General features: G+C 37.0%; 2 protein-coding genes across 4 annotated transcripts in view; both read right to left on the minus strand.

Annotated features, from left to right (window-relative positions):
- Positions 1-4460, minus strand: part of poln (polymerase (DNA directed) nu) — a 55254-nt gene extending 50794 nt beyond the window's left edge. Inside the window, exons 1-4 of the mRNA XM_016248295.1 lie at positions 4346-4460; positions 4066-4147; positions 3025-3818; positions 2538-2659 (exon numbers count right to left, since the gene is read on the minus strand). Of these exons, the coding sequence (XP_016103781.1) occupies positions 2538-2659; positions 3025-3818; positions 4066-4147; positions 4346-4460 (1113 nt within the window). The remainder of the gene's footprint in view (positions 1-2537; positions 2660-3024; positions 3819-4065; positions 4148-4345) is intronic.
- Positions 4461-4863: 403 nt separating this feature from the next.
- On the minus strand, positions 4864-22291 carry haus3 (HAUS augmin-like complex, subunit 3). 3 transcript variants are annotated; one of them, XM_016246964.1, is made up of 5 exons: positions 22216-22291; positions 16415-17436; positions 9987-10441; positions 9604-9889; positions 4864-5392 (listed from the first exon to the last, which is right to left on the minus strand). In XM_016246964.1, exons 2-5 carry the CDS (start codon positions 17387-17389, stop codon positions 5177-5179), a joined length of 1932 nt encoding a protein of 643 aa, XP_016102450.1. In that variant the 5' UTR covers positions 17390-17436; positions 22216-22291; the 3' UTR covers positions 4864-5176. The 3 variants fall into 3 exon arrangements, with proteins under 3 accessions (XP_016102450.1, XP_016102459.1, XP_016102463.1); XM_016246973.1 differs by having other exon boundaries at positions 4867-5392; positions 9652-9889; XM_016246977.1 differs by lacking the exon at positions 4864-5392 and adding an exon at positions 5932-5966.
- Between the last annotated feature and the right edge of the window lie 1649 nt (positions 22292-23940).

Consider the following 23940-nt stretch of genomic DNA (forward strand, 5'->3'; position numbering starts at 1 on the left):
CAACTTGTGTGAATGTATGATTCTGTATATTTATGTGTTAGATTAGTTTATATGTCTTCGATTTATCCAATAAATTCTTATTTATATTGGAAAGTACTATCTTGTGTTTTGTGCTTACAAGTTAATGTCTTAAACTGCCGATCTTGTTACTGTGCTAATAAATAGTTTTCACTACATTTTGGATATTAACATCCATGCGGAGTTGACGATATACGGCTCGTTCAATGAATCGCTGGCCGACTCAGTGATTCTGTCCAAATGATTCCCTTTGAGCTAAATTGACCTGTCTCCCTTACAACATTTTAAATATATGAGAGAAAAAACAGCAAGCAGAAACTGAAATTATAGGCCTAAAGACATGTCAGAGCTGTGGTCTAGTAGTGTTTCACAATCTTATTTCTTCCTTTCCAACATTTATTTAGCATATTATTAGCAACAGTGTTGGGGGTAACGCATTACAAGTAACGCGAGTTACGTAATCAGATTACTTTTTTCAAGTAACTAGTAAAGTACCGCATTACTTTTTAATTTACAAGAGAATATCTGAGTTACTTTTTCAAATAAGTAACGCAAGTTACTTTTTTTTCCAATTTATTGATTGACAGCTCTCCTGTCCCAATGTTGAGAGAAATCAGATGTTACTGTAGTTAAAAATAAATATGAAATGCATGAATTCATCTCTCACAAAAAAAAAAACTGATTCCTTATTCCTCAAAATGAATAAAAATAATGCAACTCAGAATATGATACAAACCTGCAATAATTAAATGTTAAAACACAAATATCCTTTATGTATTTAATCCCATTCTATTAACCAATGTCTTTGCTTCTGACCTTCGATGATCCAGTTCAACCATACTAATAAGCAAAAATTACTCTAGAAAAACATTTGTGTCTTTTTTTATTGCTGAAGTGTGTTGAAAATTCTTCTTCTGCATTCTACTGTACGGACGTAAATTTTATATATTTGCCAAAAATAGAATTTTTTTTATTTTAAAAACAAACAAGCAAGCCCTGTCCAGATTTAAAAAGTAACGCAAAAGTAACAATGCATTACTTTCCATAAAAAGTAACTAAGTAACGTAATTAGTTACTTTTTTATGGAGTAACGCAATATTGTAATGCATTACTTTTAAAAGTGGATAAAAAGAGGAATGTTGAGATTCAGAAAATCAGACAAACACATCTCTGATGACATAACATCTGAGAGAAGGACTGCCTTCTCTCAGCACTGGAGTCAGTACATTACCTGAGAGTGGGTCTGGATGCTGTGCTGCATTCCATCACTGGTGGGGGGTCCTGTGGATTCCACCTTTCCATCTCTCTATCTCTCTCTCATCAGAAATGTATTCTCAACTGGCTGGGGAGAATCTGCGTGTATGATAAAAAGAGTGAATAGTGTCTCAGTGTCTCAGCTGGCATGTGGAAGCATGCATCTCATTTCTGCCCAGTGGGTAGTGTCTGTTTGTTGCATCATTAGCTTGTATGTAGCCGACACAAAAAAAAAAAGGTAAAAGCTATATGCCATCTAAAACCATTTTAAACAGCATTTTGTAAATCTTGATAAAACTTGGTTGGTTTACAAGAACAAATTATTTGCAAATCAGACATTACCAGCCTTGATAAGGCTGACACACTGGGAGAATGGCTTACATGTGAAATAGTAGGGCTGCAATATGAAGATTTTTCAAAATATGTATTGTACGGTCTAGCAGACCATCAAGCACTGTACTTACTTGTTCTGCTCTTGGTAATCTCTCTTCTTTCAGAGCCACAGTCTTCTTTTTCCTCCACTGAGTCCAGTATTTCACCTGACCTAACAGGTGTGTCAGGCACACATTCGAGGACAGAGACACTTCCACATATTTCAGCATGTACACAGCTTTCCACTGGAAGTGACAATTCAGAGTTTCTGCTATTTTGCCAGTAATGGCTGCTCTCCAGGTCCTCAGACTTAGATGTTGGTTTCTCTACATTAGACATATGATTACTATGCTGCACTTGTATGATCACAGCTTGGTCAGCTCTGGCCTCTTTTGAGATGTCTTCCAAAACAGACTCACTGCTATCTTTTCGATGATCCAGTTCAACCATACTAATAAGCAAAAATTACTCTAGACAAACATTTGTGTGTTTTTTTTTTATTGCTGAAGTGTGTTTCTTCTTCTGCATTCTACTGTACAGACGTAAATTTACTTTCCCTTCAGCCTGAGGCTTATTCATTTCACTTTTGGTGTGAAAAGGCTTTTATATATTTGCCAAAAATAGAATTTTTTTTATTTTAAAAACAAACAAGCAAGCCCTGTCCAGATTTAAAAAGTAACGCAAAAGTAACAATGCATTACTTTCCATAAAAAGTAACTAAGTAACGTAATTAGTTACTTTTTTATGGAGTAACGCAATATTGTAATGCATTACTTTTAAAAGTGGATAAAAAGAGGAATGTTGAGATTCAGAAAATCAGACAAACACATCTCTGATGACATAACATCTGAGAGAAGGACTGCCTTCTCTCAGCACTGGAGTCAGTACATTACCTGAGAGTGGGTCTGGATGCTGTGCTGCATTCCATCACTGGTGGGGGGTCCTGTGGATTCCACCTTTCCATCTCTCTCTCCAACAGGCATCAGAAATGTATTCTCAACTGGCTGGGGAGAATCTGCGTGTATGATAAAAAGAGTGAATAGTGTCTCAGCATTGTCACTGGCATGTGGAAGCATGCATCTCATTTCTGCCCAGTGGGTAGTGTCTGTTTGTTGCATCATTAGCTTGTATGTAGCCGACACAAAAAAAAAAAGGTAAAAGCTATATGCCATCTAAAACCATTTTAAACAGCATTTTGTAAATCTTGATAAAACTTGGTTGGTTTACAAGAACAAATTATTTGCAAATCAGACATTACCAGCCTTGATAAGGCTGACACACTGGGAGAATGGCTTACATGTGAAATAGTAGGGCTGCAATATGAAGATTTTTCAAAATATGTATTGTACGGTCTAGCAGACCATCAAGCACTGTACTTACTTGTTCTGCTCTTGGTAATCTCTCTTCTTTCAGAGCCACAGTCTTCTTTTTCCTCCACTGAGTCCAGTATTTCACCTGACCTAACAGGTGTGTCAGGCACACATTCGAGGACAGAGACACTTCCACATATTTCAGCATGTACACAGCTTTCCACTGGAAGTGACAATTCAGAGTTTCTGCTATTTTGCCAGTAATGGCTGCTCTCCAGGTCCTCAGACTTAGATGTTGGTTTCTCTACATTAGACATATGATTACTATGCTGCACTTGTATGATCACAGCTTGGTCAGCTCTGGCCTCTTTTGAGATGTCTTCCAAAACAGACTCACTGCTATCTTTTGCTGTCAACCCCGATCGACAACTCCAAAATGGCTCTATCTGTCCAGTCCTCTGCTGCTTGTCCACAATATCAATCCTCTTTTCTTCTTCTCCAGATACTGGATGAGTAGGAAATGTATGCTGCCCAAAGATGAACTTCTTTACTGGAGCCTCATGTTGTTCACAACCTACTGGGTCTTTTTCAGAGGGGCTTGCTGGTTGAATCCAACTCCTCTTCCTGAAGGTCAGTCTATGGATCTCTGCTTCTGTCATAATGCCTGGTCTAGCCTGAGGGCTCCCAATGCTATTTAAGCGGAACATATGTAAACAATCTTCTCCCTGTGCTCCCGGTATAGAAGGCTGGACGTTGGGCTTTATCATATCACCAGCATAGTACAGTGCAAACCTCTCATTACTGGTCTCATTACTTAACTTGAAGTGGTTTGAATCTTCCACCAGATCATTAGAATCCAATGTTCTAAAGACAGAAAGATAAAATAAGAGATAAAATGATCAGAAAATAGAAACTATCAGTGTAAACTTGTTTAAGACTAGGAACTTTCTATGTACTGTACATAAACAACCTTTTAAAATGTAAATAAAGTAAAATGAAGTTATTTTATTTGTAGTTATGTATACATTATTATTGGCATAATATATGCACAGCAAATATCTAAATATTAAACTGTTTTTACTGTAGATGCTGTATCAGCGGTATTACTCACCTGTTTTTCCCTGCAAACAAATCTTTATTTCTGTCATCTCTGTCTTGCTGCTGAGACAGTCCAAAACCTCTACCAGATAAGCCTGTAATTTTTAATAGTTAAAGATTCCCTCAGACAGAAAAATATTTAAACCATTTTTAACACCGGTTTGTGAACTAGTCTTTCTCAAAGTCACCAAGTCTAGCTCAAAAGTTTGAACTTGAGTGTTAATACCCAATAAAATGCAGCTTCCTGTTGGCCAAAACTTGATATTTTTTAGAATATTCCGTTTCTGACTCACTAGCTCTGCTTCTGTCTGTTCTGTGCACATACTGGACCCGAAGGGCTGATATGACACTCTGTGCAGCTGCAGAGAGAGGTGCTGTGTTCAGACTGCTGCAGAGGTAGCTTTCCATCTCATTTGCTGCACTCCTAGTCTGTCTTAAGCCTGTAGACACACATTCAGAAAAATAGCAGTCCAATCTAAGCAGAAGGTGCTAGATTCATATCTAACAACAAAGGGACCAAACATGCACATGCAACACAATATTTGGCTGCTGTCATACTCTTCCACAACACAATATATGAGTGGAAATCCATTGTTCCAATGTCTGTCAGTCAACTCAGATCTATCAAAAGATAATACTTAGTCGGCTGGTGCTTTTCAGGTGGTCTTTTTTAATGAGATGAAAATCCTAAATGTATTGAGGCAAAGAATCAAACTGCATTTATAAAAAATTTAAAACACACACACAAAAAAGATTTTCTGAAACACTGAGATTACAAATTATGTTTATTTACAAAGATACAACTATTAATCATCCACAAACTATAAGAAACATGATATATACAAGGTGCAGTACATTTGTTAAAAATGCAAATTGATGTGAAACTGTACGTACTAAATACAAATTTGTCATACCTAAAGAACATTAACTTTTAGCAGATATCAGAAATAAAGAATAAAAAAAATTTGTATATCAGATCTACGGAGCTCCATAACAGAAGCAACAATAGTCTGTGTTCTTATCTGCATATAACATACTTTTTTTTTAAAGCAGGGACTCCTGTATTGTTGGCTTGAGTAGACAAAGGAGTAGACAAAGGAGTAGACAAAGTCTACGTTCTGATTCTACATAACCCCTGCTTGAGCCTCTATATCTCTCACTGCTCTGCTGAGCAGTCTTGGGTCCAGATGGAAATAAACATACAGTTCCCTCTGTCTCCTCAGGGCGGCACTGCGTTCAAGCCTCCCTCGTTTGGACTTCAAGTCCCCAACTATGTCCTGTAGAGACGTGTACAATGCCTTCTGCTTGACCTCCAACTCATCAAGAACTATTGTGAGCTCCTAAAGAGAGAGAGTGGGTGGGGAAAAAGTCAGACATAGAGCAGGAGGTGCCAAGTACAGAGGCAGGCAGAAAGCGTGACAGGCATAGTAAAAGTAAAAGAAGGGAAATGGCATGTACATGACAGTGTGTACAGTGGAAAATAGTTTGAAAAGATGAGCTGAAGAGCAGGGAGCGAGAGAGAGTTAAAAAACTTGCAATTATCCCTGTTCTGCTTGATATGTTATGGAAATACACAACCCAATCTACACATGAACTCATTAAAGTGCCTCTATTATGGGTTATGAAAGGCTCATATTTTAGTTTTGGGAGTCCCCAACAACAGGTTGACATGCATGCAAGGTCAAAAAACAGTTTCATTGTCTTATAATATGCATTTAATTTTACCTTATTTGCTAAACGACTCCTAAACGATTCGCTCAATTAATTTTTCCAAACCCCTCCTTTGCGTGACGCTAATCTGCAGTGATTGGTCTCATTTTCATTTAATCATGAGCCTGTAATGCCTGATAAAGCGTTGCTTTGTGTACAGCGTTACCGGGGAAACAGCTATTTTTACCGCTCCAAAAGCTGCACCTAGTGGCAAAGAATGAATTTGCATTTTCATTCAGACCAACATAAAAATCAAGTTTTCCCAGGTCTGGGTGCGCAACAAGTGGGCGGGCAATATGCTAATGATTCATGTTGATGTCAACATGAAACAGCTAGAAATTAGTTTTAAAAACCACTCGTTTCAATGATTCAGAGTCGACTCTTTCTTTTGAGAGACAATACACGGTGCACTTTCAGATTTAAAACTTTGCAGGATGTTTTCATTCACTTAGAGCTGTGTTACACACTGCATGAAAAGTAATTTTCAAAAATCCATAATAGGGCACTTTAACACTGATCGCTTACTGTGCACACAAGTACAGAGACTAACAACAAATACAAGTGATAAACAGAACTAATTTAATTGACTGCAATGTAATTAAACTAATTACATTTAAATTCTGTATTACAATGAGAAGGGAAGAAGAGTAAAATATTAGGCTTTACAATTAATTATATAATTTTTTTTAATGTCATTCCAGCTGCTACAGTATGTCTATTTTTATGGCAAATCCAGGTTAAAATATAAAAATAGATCAAACTAAAAAGTAAATATTATAGATCCATTTTTAATACAACTTTTTCAGGAGTAACTTTGTAAAAAATAAAAATAAAAAAAATTGCTTTTCAAGGGTGTCAGCAGAACAAGTGTTTTCAGAGGACTGTAAATATCACAGTTCAATAAACTGTGTTTAACAGACAGTGAGGTGTTGCAGTGACACAAAAGAAAACATAAGCCATAGACAATTGTAAACCTTTTCACTAAGAATGAAAACACAAAAGGCCAGATATACTAACAGCTCATATCAGTGCAAACTCTCTTTTGACATAACAAAAACCTACTGTCAATACGTACTAAAGTCATGGATTGAAAAATCATAAAAAAAATTAAAAAAAAGATATTTTTGCAGCTAACCTTATTGCATTTGTAGGAGTTTACCCTTCAGATGCAAAATGTATGGGAGGAGAGTATTTAAACGAATAGGGGTTTGCAGTACTACTTGAAAAATTGTCATTATTTAACACCCAAAAAAAGCATGTCTTAATCATTACGCTCCTGTATTGTAAGTGGATTACCTGCATCTGATCATCACTGGCTGTGCTTGTTTGTGGCCCAGTGCTAATTTGAGCTGCTCTTAGTAAATTGTATTGTTCATTATGGATATGAGCATGCTGTGTTTGACCTCCGTGAAGTTGGCCCCCCACCAAACACAAAACGTCGGCAAAATAGTCTCAATCGTTTGTGCTGTAAAAAATTTTGTTTGTGCTGCTTTGGTTTTTTAGATATTAAAATAATATTTATAGGTCATTCTGAGGTCACTCAGCCCCCCCAACATACTCCAAATTCACCCCAAATAGTCTTGTTTGTTTGTGCTTCGTTTGTGCAGGTAAAAGTTTTGTTTGTGCTGCTTTGGTTTTTTAGATATTAAAATAATATTTAATGATCATTTTGATGTCACTCGGCCCCCCACATGCTCCAAATTTACCCCAATAGTCTCGTTTGTTTGTGCTGGTTTGTACCGGTATTTTTGTTTTTACTGTCTTTTTTAACAATACAGTTGAAGTAATAAGTAATAAATTCAAACGGCAAACCAAATCACAATAGTCGCAGTCACTTAATTGTTAGTAGCCATATTCGTTCAATTAGACCAATTAAACGAAAAAAAAAAAACTTGGCCTATTTCATTATGTCTTTACATAAAAAAAATAAAGACTTGATATACATAGGCCTATTTTCGTTTCTGCGCACAAATAAAACATGCAATAGCCTACTGTTTTTCCAAGTCCGTGTAGCCTATAAATCCGTGTATCAGCAGAAAGGGGCGTTTAATTCCCGCCCACGTGTAGAAATCGAATATTCAAGCTGTTTATTCATTTTTCCACCCATGAACGAAAAACGAAAATTTAAGCTGAATTTTCGTTTTTTGGAAAAAAAACTAAAAAACTAAAAAAATAGCCGTTTTCAAATTTTTCTACTTTCAATATTAAATCAAAAAACGAATGATCGAATGATACACGGATTCTATACTTTTGCATCCATTCGTTTTTCCTTTTTTAACCATGACGAAAAAATGAAAAAAGAATGATTGTTGTATTTTTAAATGCCATCCTGAAAACCAAATTTGAAATTAGAACCGTACACAATGCTGCCCGAAAAAAGTAAAATATAGATTTTTTAATGACTTTTTGCACCTTTAATAAACAATTGAAAAAAATACACAAATTAATATAGAAACATTTTGATTTTAACAAGTTTTCTTTGGCCAAATTAGAAGTAGGCTAATGCTTCTCTTGCACATTCAGTTTAGAACTATATGTCTCTGCGCTAGATCATTGATGGGGAGCTGGGCAATTAATAGTAAATATGGGTATTATTATTAATACCAAAACAGGGTATTATTATTATCATTTGTATATGAATAATAAAATCGCTATATGCGCATGTCAAGTATTTGTGGGAGTATTATAGTATTACTATATGATATGGAGGCACCCGCGCAATCTCTCCATTTTTTTTTTTTCCTGCAGAAAGAACTTAGAATAGGCTACTCCGTCATTTTTGGATTTGCTTTATACTGTGGAGATGGTCGTTGACTAATCTGTTGACTAGGAAAAAATCTTTAAAAACGAGTAGCGAAAACGAAAATATTACCAGCACAAACGAAGCACAAACAAACAAGACTATTTGGGGTAGCTAATTTTGGAGCATGTGTGGGGCTGAGTGACCTCAGAATTATCACTAAATAATATTTTAATATCTAAAAAACCAAAGAAGCACAAACTAAACTTTTACCTGCACAAACGAAGCACAAACAAACAAGAACATTTTTCGTGAATTTGGAGCATGTGGGGGAGCTGAGTGACGTCATCGCCTATAATTCAATGTCTAATATTTTAAAAACCGAAGCAGCACAAACAAAACTTTTACCTGCACAAACCAGCACAAACGAAGCACAAACGATTGAGCCTGTTTTGGGTGAATTTGGAGCATGTGGGGGGCTGGTGACGTCATCGCCTATAATTCAGTGTCTAATATCTTAAAAACCGAAGCAGCACAAACAAAACTTTTACCTGCACAAACCAGCACAAACGAAGCACAAACAAACAAGACTATTTGGGGTGAATTTGGAGTATGTTGGGGGGCTGAGTGACCTCAGAATGACCTATAAATATTATTTTAATATCTAAAAAACCAAAGCAGCACAAATTTTTACAGCACAAACCAGCACAGAAGGAGCACAAACGATTGAGACTATTTTGCCGACATTTTGCGTTGGGTTGGGGGGCCAACTTCACGGAGGTCTGTGTTTGTATTCTTTCATTTGAACATTTTCAGTAGACCACCTGAAAAATTTTCACTCCCATCTGCGCTTTTAAGGGCTTGCAGTCTCACGCTAATTTGAGTAAATCTGGCCCATATAATCTTAAAACAGCAAATAAAAATAAAAGTGCATAAAAACACCAAAACCCCACACCAAACAATTACGACCAGCCAACTAAGAGATGCATGCTTTTTATAATCATGAATATGATGATTAATCTGCTCACGTTTCTTGGGATTCACAAAGGATGATGTTGAAAATGGCGGTGAGGTTGAGAAAAAAAAGAACAGAAGACATACCTGTGCATGAGGGCAGAACTCCAGTGCAGGTGTGGCTATAGCACATACCTGCGGCCTCAGAAGAGGCTGCACAATGTCCGAGTACGCCACTTGGTCGAGTGCATCTCGGTCACTTTCTAACCGAGCTCCAGTATAGGCTTGCTCTCGTCTGGCCCCATCCAAAGCCTCTTGTACAGTGACCAAATCCTCCTGTAGTTTAAAGGTTGCTGTTTCCAGCCTACTGTAGGTTTGGAATGGATCCTCTTTCTCCGTGGGGGCCTTACCCAACTCAAGCATCTGCAGCAACCTGAGGGATGAACATATAGATATAGATGAAGATATAGTCTTACAAACCCAAACTGCATTACATAGTACAAAACTTCTCCCCACTCATGGTGGGTTACCTGCTAAAGGCTGTGTCCTTGGAGGTGATGACCTGTTGTTTAGCATTAGAACCAAGGTAAGGGACTTGAGTCAAGTGAGGCTGTGTCAGAATGTTTTCTCTCTGAGCAGCAACTTCTGCTGCCCCTTCCAGCCTCTTCAGTATTTCATCAAGCTGCTTCATCACCCTCTTCCCCATAAGGAGCTCTGCATCCTGGGCCAGACGCACAAGTTCGAAGAAGGCCTTTTGACGGAGAAGCTGGTCACGAACTTCAGTCTGCCTGGAGGTGTAGTAATTTTGCCTGGCTAACTGAAGAGCGAGGTCACCACGCACCACAGGGATATTAAGGAGGCGGGCACAGTCTCGTAACACGGAGCGGACTGGGTCTAACATAAGGGACTGAATTTCAGACTGAATATAGAGGATCTCAGAGTGTAGATCAGGCTCAAGCCTGCTTGCCTGTGAGTAGCACAGAGACTACGAGAGGAAGGGAATTAAAATGAGACACATTTAGAGGTATACTCAATTAAAGGGACAGAAAATATTGCCTCACTTGTATCATTAAAGGGGTCATATGATGCTATTTTTAAGATCATTATTTTGTGTATTTGGTGTAACAGAATATGTTGACATGCTTTAATGTTCAAAAAACACATTATTTTTCAAATACTGTACATTGTAGTTCCTCTATGCCCCGCCTCTCTCAAAAGCATAGTTTTCTACAAAGCCTCTCCTTCCGACAAGCACAGTCTGCTTTGATTGGCCAGCTGACCCAGTGCATTGTAACTGGCCGAACACCACAAGCACGTATCTGAAAGGTAACGCCTCTTTCCATAATCACGAGCTTCAGCTTTCAACACAAATGTAAAGACTATGTCCTTAGTTTTAGTAAATAATAAAAGTAAATAATGTCCTTAGTTTTACCATCAGTTCAAGCCCGAAAGGGGAACAGAGTCATGTGACAGACACAGTGATGATGCTCGTATGTATTTGCAGTAGAGCCCGACCGATATGGGTTTTTTGGGAGCCGATGCCGATATTACGGAGTAAAAAGACAGATACCGATATATCGGCCGATATTCTTTGTGTGTAAGCTATATTATAGTACAGTATAGTCCACTTCCCATTCGTGTGTCCAAACTTTTAACTGGTACTGTATATAGAATACAGTATATAGCCAACATAAACAGAATATACAGTATATACATCAGGGCTGTCAAAAAGAAATTAAAATTTCGGATATTCGTCGAATTTAAAATAAAAATCCACATTTTAGGTGTGCGTCAGGCAGCCTTATCAGAGGCGCACGAAATGCGACGATGATGTAAGTGTCATTGTGTGAGAGTGGGGTCGGGGCCGAGAGCCGTGGGAACGGAGCGAGGTCGGTGGAGTAATTGATAATGAGTGACACCTGCACCACTCACCGGTCTCCAGTCCCATGGAGGAGCTCCGGAAGGATAAAAGGAGGAGCTACGACAGTGAAAGATGAGAGGACCAGGCCTGGATTTTAATTTGGGTTTTGGTTCTGTTTGTGCGCAACAGCCACCCGCGAGGGGCTGATGCGCTATTTTGTGTTTATTTTATTATTAAAGTTTTCTTTGAACATTAAAAAAAAAAAATAATAATAATAATAATTTTCGGTCCGGTTTCCGGACACACTGGCTTGGTCCCCAACCGGCTGAGAGGCTCTCACTCGCGGTGCCAGGCGATGGTACTGGACATCTTTGGTGGACGGCACACCGCTCCTCCGCCTCCTGGCGGGCGGCGATGGCTCCTCCTGTTGAGGGTAGGAGTTCCAGGCATCGCGGAGGAGTTTACCCAGCTGGTGGAGAGCCGAGCGGTAGTGTGTCTGGGAACCGGAACAAGATTTTTTTTTAATTCAAAATATTGCGGAAAAAGAGAATAATCAATGTGGGGAAGATTTGTTTACGTCAAAACCGAAACCAAGTCGTTCACACAGAACACATATTTATCGCAATTTCTAGAGGGACATCTATCACCATTGCACTCGCGTCTCGCACAAGAGAGCCGCATGTAAAATTAATGTAAGTTCAACTTGAAACATTGTTCAAGTAAGTTCAACAAAAAACATGTCTCAAGACTTTATGGCGGTTTTCCCCATCCCACTGCATCTTAATTTTTTTAATGAAGAAAGTACTCTTTTTGATTGGTTTTCAGTTCTTTGTATTAAACTATACATACATGCATGATGCTGTTTTAATTAATTTAATTAATTATATATGGTTTATAAACATTATTTCAAAGATATTGCATTTCACATATTTTTTCAAAGATAGTCGTGTTATTTTATTATGCTTTAAAGAAACGTGCATAATATTTTGCTCAATGCGCCCACTTGTGGCCTCAGGAGAGAAGCCAAAAGCCTTTTTTCCCCCTTCCTGAAATTATGCCTTTTAAATTCGAATATAATTTGAATATTGATCATTTTTAAGTAAAAAATTCAAATTTAGTTTTTCAGCCATTTTGACAGCCCTAATATACATAAACACATTTTTTGCAATGATAACTCAAATGTGGTGATCAAACACTTATAATAATGCAACAAACATAGGCCTATGTAGTGGAGGCAGGGTATTTAACAATTTAACAATAAACTTTATTATTCAAAATGAGTCTGAGATCAGTGCACTTAAAGGATTACACACAAAAATCATTCTTGTAGCTTCGTATAATTGCGGTTGAACCACTGATGTCACATGGATTATTTTACAGATCTCCTTTCTACGTTTCTGGACTTGGGAACATTTCAGTTGCGTTGCTGTCTATGCAGGGTCAGACAGCTCTCAGATTCCATCAAAAATATCTTAATTTGTGTTCCGAAGATGAACGAAGGTCTTACGGGTTTGAAACGACATGAGGGTGAGTAATTAATGACAGAATTTTCATTTTTGGGTGAAATTTCCCTTTAACAGTTAACTTCACTTTACTTATTATAAATAACTTAACACAAATAGAAAAAAATATATATAACTTGAATTAAGAAATTAAACAAGGTAACTGTGTAGGGCAAGCAAGCTACTGCCAAACCAACAGGGGCAGGTTTATGCAGGAAGCACAGCTTTTTCAAATGTAAACATCTAAAATGAATAAATAATAATAATGAGAAATATTTTTTCATAAACTCTGGGGTATATTTGTAGCAATAGCCAAGAATACATTGTATGGGTCAAAATTATAGATTTTTTTTTAATGCCAAAAATCATTAGGACATTAAGTAAAGATCATGTTCCATAAAGATATTTTGTAAAATTTCCTACTGTAAATATATCAAAACTTAATTTTTGATTAGTAATATGCGCATTGCTAAGAACTTCATTTGGACAACTTTAAAAGGCGATTTTCTCAATATTTAGATTTTTTTGCACCCTCAGATTGCAGATTCTCAAATAGTTGCATCTCGGCCAAATATTGTCCCATCCTAACAAACCATACATCAATGGAAAGCTTATTTATTCAGCTTTGAGATGGTGTATAAAACTCAATTTTTAAAAATTGATCCTATTTTTTGTGGTCCAGGGTCACATTTGAACTTTGTGTCAGCACGTCTTAAATAGAACGAGGCATCAGTTTACTGCATCCAGTGTAGACAACATCACTGATTATAATAGGTTCTATTCTACACCGGACGCGAGCTTCATAATTTGAAGCAGCGGACTCGGGTGAAGTTTGAGCTCATCAGCATATCTCTACACTACACTGACCTGGGTCGCCAGTAGCAAACAATCTGTAGCGGATGTTACGACATCCACCGGCACAGCTTCCACGTATGACAGATGGCGGAAGTGATAGAAAAGTGTTTATTATATTTGAAATATGGATATTTTTCTTACAAAAACGCATGGATTCACTACAGAAGGCCTTTATTCACCCCCCGGTGCCATGTGAAACATGTTTTATTATGAATGCGCACGCTTTATTTGACGACTTGTGGACTGTTCAACTGCAACACCAGCTGACTGCAATGATAGAGCTTGGAATAGCCAGGACAATTTTTTATATAACTCCGACTGGATTCGTCTGAAAGAAGAAAGTCATATACACCTAGGATGCTTCAAGGGCGAGTAAAACACAAGCCAATTTTCATTTTTGGGTGAACTAACTCTTTAACCAATGATTCCTCATTGCATATACTTTCGGAAGGCCAAATAAAGTGCTTTTGCTTTTGCACAGAAACACACAGCATCTCCTTGACATGGGTGGCACGCCACGCCTTCTTTCTTTGCATGAACATTTGGGCGGCAAATATTTCCACATCGTGACGTAGACATGTGGGGGCGTGTTTGAATGAGGCATTTAGCCTGGTCTGGATCAGCCTTCTCTTTTAGATAGAATAAATCCTTTTGTGGGAGACTTTGAGCTTTGTAACTGCAGATCTTATACATGCACAAATAGCTACAGAACACACTGTCACACACAAAAAATATTATCCTCGCAGGATAACGGGTTAAAATGCTGTTTCACACATCTACAAATTTCTAGTAACAGCACAGTGCTGATGAATAACTAGATTAAAGATATTTTATCCATACCAGTAGCAGTTTTACAAGTAACAGTACATTTCAGGCACAGTTTAATGGGACTCAAGAATTGCGCTGACTTAGGTTGGAAATATGACCTGAGATTGAGAAGCTTTTAAATAGTTTTATTATTGAACAAATTCTTTTACTAAATCACTAAATATCAATGTACACTACTGTTCAAAATTTTGGGGTTGGCAAGATTCTAAAAAAGTCAGATAAAAAGTCTGTTATGCTCACCAAGGCTGCATTTATTTGATCAAAATACGGTGAACAGTAATACGAAATATTATTATATGTGACCCTGGACCACAAAACCAGTCTTAAGTCGCTGGGGTATATTTGTAGCAATAGCCAAAAATACAGTGTATGGGTCAAAATTATTGAGTTTTCTTTTATGCCAAAATTCATTAGGATATTAAGTAAAGATCATGTTCCGTGAAGATATTTTGTACATTTCCTACTGTAAATATATTAAAACCGTTTTGATTAGTAATATGCATTGCTAAGAACTTCATTTGGACAAATAAAGGCAATTTTCTCAATATTTAGATTTTTAGATTCCAGAATTTCAAATAGTTGTATCTTGGCCAAATATTGTCCTATCCTAACAAAACATACACCAATGGAAGGCTTATTTGTTCAACTTTCATATGATGTATAAATCTTAATTTTGAAAAATGTACCATTATGACTGGTTTTGTGGTCCAGGTTCACATATTGTAAAAGTTTAATATATTTTAAAATATATTTTTGCTGAAAAGAATTAGAAAAAAAGAAGCATTATTTGAAATAGAAATTTGCGTCTTTTTAATTTAAAATCAATTGAATGCATCCTTGATAAAAAAAGAAAGAAAAAAGTACCAATTTCTTTAAAAAAAACTGACCCCAAACATTTGAACGGTAGTATCTGGTCTCAAAAAAAAAGGGCAGAATGTAATTACATACTTGTCATAAATATTCAGCATGTTAATAAAAAATAAACAATAATAACATATTACTCTTAAAGGGGTCATAGGATGCTACATGCACTTTTACAAGTTGTTTGAACTGAAATGTGTGTTGGCAGTGCGTGCACACAACCACCCTATAATGATAAAAATCCACCCAGTGTTTTTTTTTTTATCTCGTTAAATGTTTTCCCCTTTCTCAAATCGAGATGATCTCAGATGCCTGTCTTGTGTGACGTCACACAGACAGGCCCCTCCCACGATAGTTTGATTGACAGTAGCGTTTCAGCACAGACTGGACTGGTGTCTTACCTCAGACCCACCCTGAGTGAGCTGTGATCAGTCCGCCATTGTTTCACCACTGGAGCAGATGTAGACAAGAATGACTCCTAAGAGATTGAGGTGTTTCTGTTGTTGGATGTAATAATGAACATAGCAGTCGTCATTTACTCCTGACATCTGAGCCGCTGAACTCACAGTGGATTTCGTTTGTTTCTGAAGGGAATGCTCCCCCGATCTGCCTAAATGCATCTATGTTCGCGCGAATCATTCATGATCCAGCCTCATCTACAGAAGTAGTAAGTATAATGTTTTGTAATGAATCTTTGCAAATCGCCTTTCCTAATAATGTGCTAATTAGCAAGTTTCACGATGAATGCGGCTAAAGTAAACGGTCTCTCTGAGAGCAGCTCGGAAGAGAGGGGCGGGGTCAGCAGAGCTCATTAACATTTAAAGGGAAATGCTACAAAAACAGCTTGATCAGGTTAAAAAAAAAAAGGTTTTTTACACTACCATTGAGAAATTTTAACCAAACTATGTTACAGACTTTTCATTAAGACCCTAAAGAATCATATCAACTTGTGGAAAATGGGCATCATATGACCCCTTTAAAATGTTCTGAGTGGCACTGTATAGGCATTTATAAATTAATCATGGAAACTATCATTTTCTTTCATATTTACCTCTGTGCTGCTGTTTAGTCGCTGGATGAGCCACTCTTTTGCTGCCTTGTCGCCATGCTCCTTTGCCCTCTCTTTCACCAGCTGGTATTGGGCCACTATATATGCCCACTGCAGTTGTGCCATCTCCTTCTTCCTGAGCTCCACTAGTCCCTCATCCTCTTCCTCATTCTCACTGCAACAGCTCAGATTGGTCAGTTGGCAGTGATTGGATGGGGAGGTCTCCATCATGTCTGAGATGCCCTGAAAGAACTGACGCTGAGTGTAGGAAGTCAACACTTTGGTGAACTGCTCCTGTTGCTGGAGGAAAGGCTCTAGAGACAACTGGGAGAGGAGCACTGGGGTCCTTGGTTGAGGAACTAATTGTGGAGCAGCTCCATCTTCACTCCTTATGGAATAAGTGTCAGTTTGGAAAAAGCCAGCCAGTTTGGTCGTCTCCTTTGACAGGTTCTCCACAGTTGAGTTGGTGTATGCATTTTCGGCTGCCAAGGCAGAGTTGGCATCTTTTACTATATTCCCTCCTTCCTGCAGCAGTGCTTGGGGTGCCGAGGAGTTTGCACCCCAGTTGGTAGCTAGCATCTGCAGCTTACTGAGTCTGCGTTGTTTTAGCTGCTTCTCCTTGCGGAGAGCTTGTAGTTCTGTCTCAAGATCCTTGATTGTTACATTTCCCTCTCCACCCAGTGCAGAACTGCTCCGTGACACTACACCTCCATCCACAGGCAAACAGGTTTTAAGCAGCTCACCCAGTGTCGCCTCATCCAAGATGGGCTTACCAGACTCCTGGAGTGCCTTGTATGCTAGCAATTCTTCTGGTGTTAGAACATTGCTGCGGTTCAGGCGGTTGCAGACAACACGTAAAAGGTGTAGGTTATCTGGTGCCGTTTCAAATAACCAGTCAAACTCAGAACCTTTCAGCACAGACGCCCGTGGGTAACCCAACCGTGACAACGCCTCAACAAACTGAGCCCCATCCAGCATGGCTGCTTATGTCAACTTGGCTCTCACTTCAGAGATATTCCCTTATCCTAAGGCAGATGGTCAAAAGACATTATAGCAAGCCCAAATTATTCTATGCATTTACAAATAGAAGGCCCAACTGAGGTGAATGTTGCATGTAACCGTACGGTGTGCAAATTGAAACACACACACTACTAGGCCTGGGCGATAAAACGGTATTGATATTTATCGACGGCACACCTTCTTCGATATCGATAGAAAAAATGTTCGATATAGCGCACAAATACGAACACATGCTGAAATGAGTGCTGTGCCTGCCTATGATGAGGAGATTGTGAATAAAGATTATTATTGCGATTTTAAATATATTGCAATTTATTACCGTTTTCCAACTTCAAATTATGTCCCCTAAGGAAAACTGACAACATCTGTTTTAACTAAAAAGAAACATTTCTCAGTTTATCTCACTTCAGTTTTATTGTTGCAGTGCAAAATGGGATTGTCAAGCAGACAAACAGTTTCATGAAAACCTGTCATAAATGTTGTATGCACCTGGCAAACTCAACTATTTGTATTACAGTCTAATCTAGTCCACCTTAATTAAATGTATACAGGTATGCACTGCTGTGCTACTACAGATATTTTGAACAATGCAACTTAAAATTGTACTAAAAAGTTGTGCAGACCCTTCAACAATTGGGGCATTTGAAAGTAAATTACTGTTAAATTTAAATTAAATTAAATAAAACTTGTAGTCTTACATCTAGGGATGCACCGAAATGAAAATTCTGGGCCGAAACAGAAACCGAAAATTCTGGATGCACTTGGCCAAAAACCGAAACTGCTTTGTAATGATTATTTATTATTTTATTAAATAATATAAAGTAATTTAAGACTTTTTAAATTTAACTCAATTTAAATGATACTGAATTAAAAAAAACAAGCCAATAAAATAACCACACTTTTACTGAAAGTAACAATAAAAATGGACAGAATTTATTAATATTGGTAACACTTTACAATAAGGTTCATTAGTTAACTACTTTAGATAATTAACTAAGAAAGAACAACAGTTCTTCAGCATTTACTAATCTTAGTTCATGTTAATGTCAACATTTACTAATGCATTATTAAAATCAACAGTTGTGCTTGTTAACAGTTAATGCACTCTGAATTAACATGAACTAACAGTGAATAACTGTATTCTCATTAACTAACATTAAGAAAGATTAATAAATACTGTAATAAATTTATTGTTTAGGGATGCACCGAATGTTCGGCAACCGAAATAAGCGAAAATACCGAATAAATTGTACCGAACAATGATATGGCGCGATCAAATAGCAACCAGCTAAGAGAGGCGCGCTCTTTATAATGCAGCACACATGTCAGCAGTGTGGAAGCATTTAAATCTGTCAGAGAAAGACGCAAAAATCATTACAAGCACCGACAGCGAGAGACTGTTTAGTACTGCATCGCATGTCTTCAATGAAAAGAGGAAGGGGTGATTGTTGCTGGTTACTGTATGATGACTGAAATCGCGAAATGGCCTTAAACAATCAGTAAATAAACTGCAGAACATTAAATGTTTTCTAATACACGTGCGCATTGCATTGCGTCGACGTGCAGTACACATGCAAAGCGCTAGTCAGCAGTGTCCACGGGCATGTTGCTGGTGTAACCCGCAGTACCACGGCAAAAGCCGAAGAAGCAGCTCGTCGGAGAAGCATTATAACCATGATGGCGGCAAATAAATATCAAATCATTAAATCATTATTTAAAACTAGGGCTGGACAATAATTCAATATCAATATGTATCATGATATAATTTTTCTCAACAACGGTGATATGATTTTTAAACATTTCCGATATTTGGCTATACATTACCAGTGTTTCCCATACATTTATTTATTTGTGGCGTTTGACTTCGTTGGATAAACATGAGCGCTGCACGTTTCAAAATCAAAACGCGTCGCGGGTGTTTTATATGAATGCATCTCTGAAGGGAACCGACTGTCTTCAGAATAGTTTAGATGGCACTTTTATCTGATAAAGTAGCGTTCATGAGTGGAGCTGCTTTGTTTACAGCCGTTACTGGAGAAACCGTTAGTTCCACCGCTCACACAGCGCCTCCTGCTGGCAGACAAGCAGTTTGCATTTTCAATAATAAACCCATTTCCAGCAACATGATTTTGTTGTTGCTCTATTTTTTTGTTTTCTGAAGCAACTCGGAGCATGTTTCATACTCGTAATCCTGGTTAATGCACGTTTCAATCTATAAGAATAATCAGCCTACACTACCAGTCAGAGGTTTTTGAACTGCAAGATTTTTAATGTTTCTTAAATAATTATCTTCTGCTCACCAAGCCTGCATTTATTTGATCCAAAATGCACCAAAAGCAGTAACATTTTGAAATATTTTTACTATTTAAAATAACTGCTTTCTATTTGAATATATTTTAAAATGTAATTTATTCATGTGATCAAAGCTAAATTTTCAGCATCATTAGGCCTACTCCAGTCTTCAGTGTCACATGATCCTTCAGCAATCATTTTAATATGCTGATTTGCTGATTATCAATATTTAAAACAGTTGAGTACATTTTTTCAGGATTCTTTGATGAATAGAAAAATCCAAAGATCAGCATTGATCTGAAATAAAAAGCTTTTGTAACATTATACACTATACCATTCAAAAGCTCTTTTTAAAATGTATATTATAGAAATTAATACTTTTATTTAGCAAGGATGTTTTAAATCGATCAAAAGTGATGATAAAGACATTTATAATGTTACAAAAGATTTCTATTTCAGATAAATGCTGTTCTTCTGAACTTTCTATTCATCAAAGAAACCTGAAAAAAATCTACTCCGCTGTTTTCAACATAATAAATGATTTTTGAGCAACAAATCAGAATATTAGAATGATTTCTGAAGGATCATGTGACTGGAGTAATGATGCTAAAGCTCTGCTTTGAAATCACAGGAATAAATTATATTGGCCGTTCTTGGACGTTTTTATGAGGCTTTTTTAATAGTGTTCATAACGATACCGGAATTATATCGTATCGACCGAAATTAAGAAATATATCGTGATATAAATTTTGGCCATATCATCCAGCCCTATTTAAAACTACAAAAAGGAGACAACAACGGAACAGGAGAAGATGGCATTCTTTCAATCTCCACAAGGACTTTTTTCTACCATGGCAGATCAACATTGTTTGTTGCGGACAATTACTGATGTATAATGCTATGTAGACTTATCCTTTGCTTTGTTTTATTTTATTTTATATAAGGAGGTGTAACATTAAAATATATTAAAGTGCACATAAACACACACAAAACTCAAGTACATATGGAGGGAGGGGTTCTTGCAGACCAATCACAGCGCTTGCGGTCTGCGTAGAATTGACGCGCTGTTCGATTTTTGGAGAGGTGCACGTCAGGCTACGGCGTAGGGTGTGCGTCTATGCGTAGGCTACGGTGTAGGTCCGATGCAGAAGTATAAATCAGCCTTTAGACCTATACAATAAAGACCTATTTAATCTGCATATAAAACATTACAAATGAGATGCGTTTAATTTTTATTGTGCTTGATTGTTAAAACTAAAAAAATGTGTTGTTTGTCTCAATAAATTGTGTTAATTATAAATACAGTGGTTAAATGAAAAATATTATTGCTTTTTGTTTTAAAAAAAGGTTATAAAAATTTCAATAATTATCGATACCGAACGATATGAAACATTATAACGTTGATACATTTTTTAGCTATATCGCCCAGCCCTACACACTACCATTCAAAAGTTTGTCACATCCTTCAGAAACCACTCAAAATATAATCTTACAGACTGACCCATAACTGAACATACACACTCACATTCATTTAGCTACCTATCCAAATGAGGATTTCCATTGTTTCTAAGGCTAATAATAAATAATTTTACATAAACATAGTTTTTATTTTTAGAATTTAAACATTTTTTACACTCAAAACCAAACATGTACTATTGAAATTGGGTATTTGTATGGTCTCACAACACCTGTAATGGCCTGTATAAGCTATATTCAAAGACCAAAGAACTATAATTAGCTGTGGCTGAATTCAAAGTTGAACTATTTCAGGTAACGTTTAACAGATTATTATAGGTTACAAATAAACAGGTTGCTTTGGTCTGTTTGTTCATCTAAGTTTCATCAGTCAATTTAAAAAGCTAAGAAAAAGGTACACTTATTTTTACTTTTACTTGTGTATGTTCTTAGCTAGATACCTTCAGTAGGGTACAATTTTGACACAGTATAGCCAAGTAAACCCACATTCGTCTGCTACAGTTTGAAGTGACTGATTGACAGATAAACAGCTACTACTTCGTTGTGGTTATTTAGCCTCATATGATCCGTGAAAGACAGCAAACAGGTTTGGAAAAAGCAGTCATCACAAAACATCTGTGAACAACGTACTAACTGATAACAAAATCTCGTAAATACTGAGATATTCAAAACATAATTGTTTTCAAGAAAGAAAAAATGGACTGTGTGAAACCGATCAGCAGTCAGAAGTTTCAGACAGACTCAAGTCATGACCAATACCTCAAAGACAGCTAAAGTCAAAGTGGCCTTAACTTTACCGTCAGTACGACAGATGAACAACAATGTATTTTGAATTTCAAGAGCCGTTAAAAACGAGCTAACGTTAACGTTACTTGTTAAACGTTTACATTTAGCTATATTAGCTTGCTTTACTGGTTAGCTAAGTACAAACGACAATACATAAGCCACCATTGCTTTATAAAAAAAACTGAATTTGACATATATTTCACAAAGCAATGTATCATAAATATCCCTACCTTGAAAAACAGAAGTTCAGAAGAACCCGTTTGATGTATTGCAGTCTGTCTCGCGTGCCACTTCCGAAATGCCCGCGCTTGCGGTCGTCACGTGATTTAGGTGGTTCCTCGACAAATAAATTATTTCAAAGGCCTCTTTTTTTTACTTAGAAGATGAAATAATGTTATAATACATTTTAAAACGATATAAAATATATAGAAATTGACTTTAAGAAAAAAGGACATTAAGAAGCGTCTTCACTGAAGATGATTGACAAATCTGGTCGGCCAATCAGATAGATACAAAATGTCACCTGCTTAAGATGGTAGGAGGGCCTAAAACAGTTCTCTAAGATGTAATAGGTGAAAGTATAGGAAGGCAGAAAAAGAAAATTGTGCCATGGTGGACTGATGAGTGTAGTAAAGTAGTTAAAACAAGAAATAGGTTATTAAGGAGAGTTAAAAAGTCATATTCTTTTGATGACTTTATTGCATATAAGAGAGCACAGGCAGCAGTAAGGAAAGTTATCCGTGTAGCTAAAAGAAATCATTGGAGAGAATATTGTGATAGAATTGGTGAAAATGTAGATATCAGCGATGTATGGGGAATGATCAGAAAAATGGGAGGGATACATAATTTTAACAGTATACCAGTTTTAATAAGTGGAAATAAACAAGTTATCAGTGATAAAGAAAAGGAGATCGAGTGGGCATCAACGGGAGGTTATATAACTGGATTATGGATTTCTTGCAAGAACGAACAATACAAGTGAGAGTAGGTACTGAATACTCTGATATTTATCAAATAGACAATGGAACCCCTCAAAGAAGTGTTTGTAGCCCATACTTTTTAATATAATGATAAATGATATTTTTGGGGAAATTTAATTAGGAATAGGAAAAGCACTATATGCGGATGACGGAGCTTTGTGGAAAAAAGGGAAGAACCTGCAGTATGTAGGGCAAAAAATGCAGGAGGCTATAGATGTTGTTGAAAATTGGGCTAATCAATGGTGTTTTTGTCTTTCAGTTGAAAAAACCCAGGTAATATGTTTTTCAAAGAAGAAGAAAACTCCTCAAGTTAAATTAAAGTTATATAAACAAACATTAGAGCAAGTATCACCAATAAGGTATCTGGGAGTATGGATGGATTCCAAATTAACATTTGGGTCACATATTCAGAAGTTAGTTGATAAATGTAAGAAAGGAGTCAACGTGCTGAGGTGCTTGGCAGGAGTAGATTGGGGAGCTACAAGACGTTCTCTTAAAAGGGTATACAGTGCATTAATTAGGTCAGCAATTGATTATTGTAGAATAGTATATGGCTCAGCATCAACCTCATTATTAACTAGGATAGAGGTAATTCAAAACCAAGCACTTAGAATATGTTGTGGAGCGTTTAGATCCTCTCCTGTGACAGCTTTGCAGGTAGAAATGGGTGAAACACCACTAGACATTCGTGAAATTCAGCTTAAAATGGTATATTGGACTGGTATTAAAGGTCATTTTACCAGTCATCCAGTAAAAAAAATATTGGAGAGCTGCTGGGAATATGAGCAGACATATATGAATAGTTTTGGCTGGACAGTAGGCAAGCAGGCTCAACAAATAGGTATCAGTAATATCGATATTAGCCCCACGGTGGCTCTGCCAGTTGATTTTCAAATATTTAATTTAATAAACGAAAACAAGAAATATGTTCCCAAAGAGACAATAGTGCAGCAGCATTTAGATAGTCATTACTTT

The sequence above is a fragment of the Sinocyclocheilus grahami genome, unplaced genomic scaffold (genome assembly GCF_001515645.1).
Source record: "Sinocyclocheilus grahami isolate Dianchi unplaced genomic scaffold, SAMN03320097.WGS_v1.1 scaffold24.1, whole genome shotgun sequence".
NCBI classification, from domain to species: domain Eukaryota; kingdom Metazoa; phylum Chordata; class Actinopteri; order Cypriniformes; family Cyprinidae; genus Sinocyclocheilus; species Sinocyclocheilus grahami.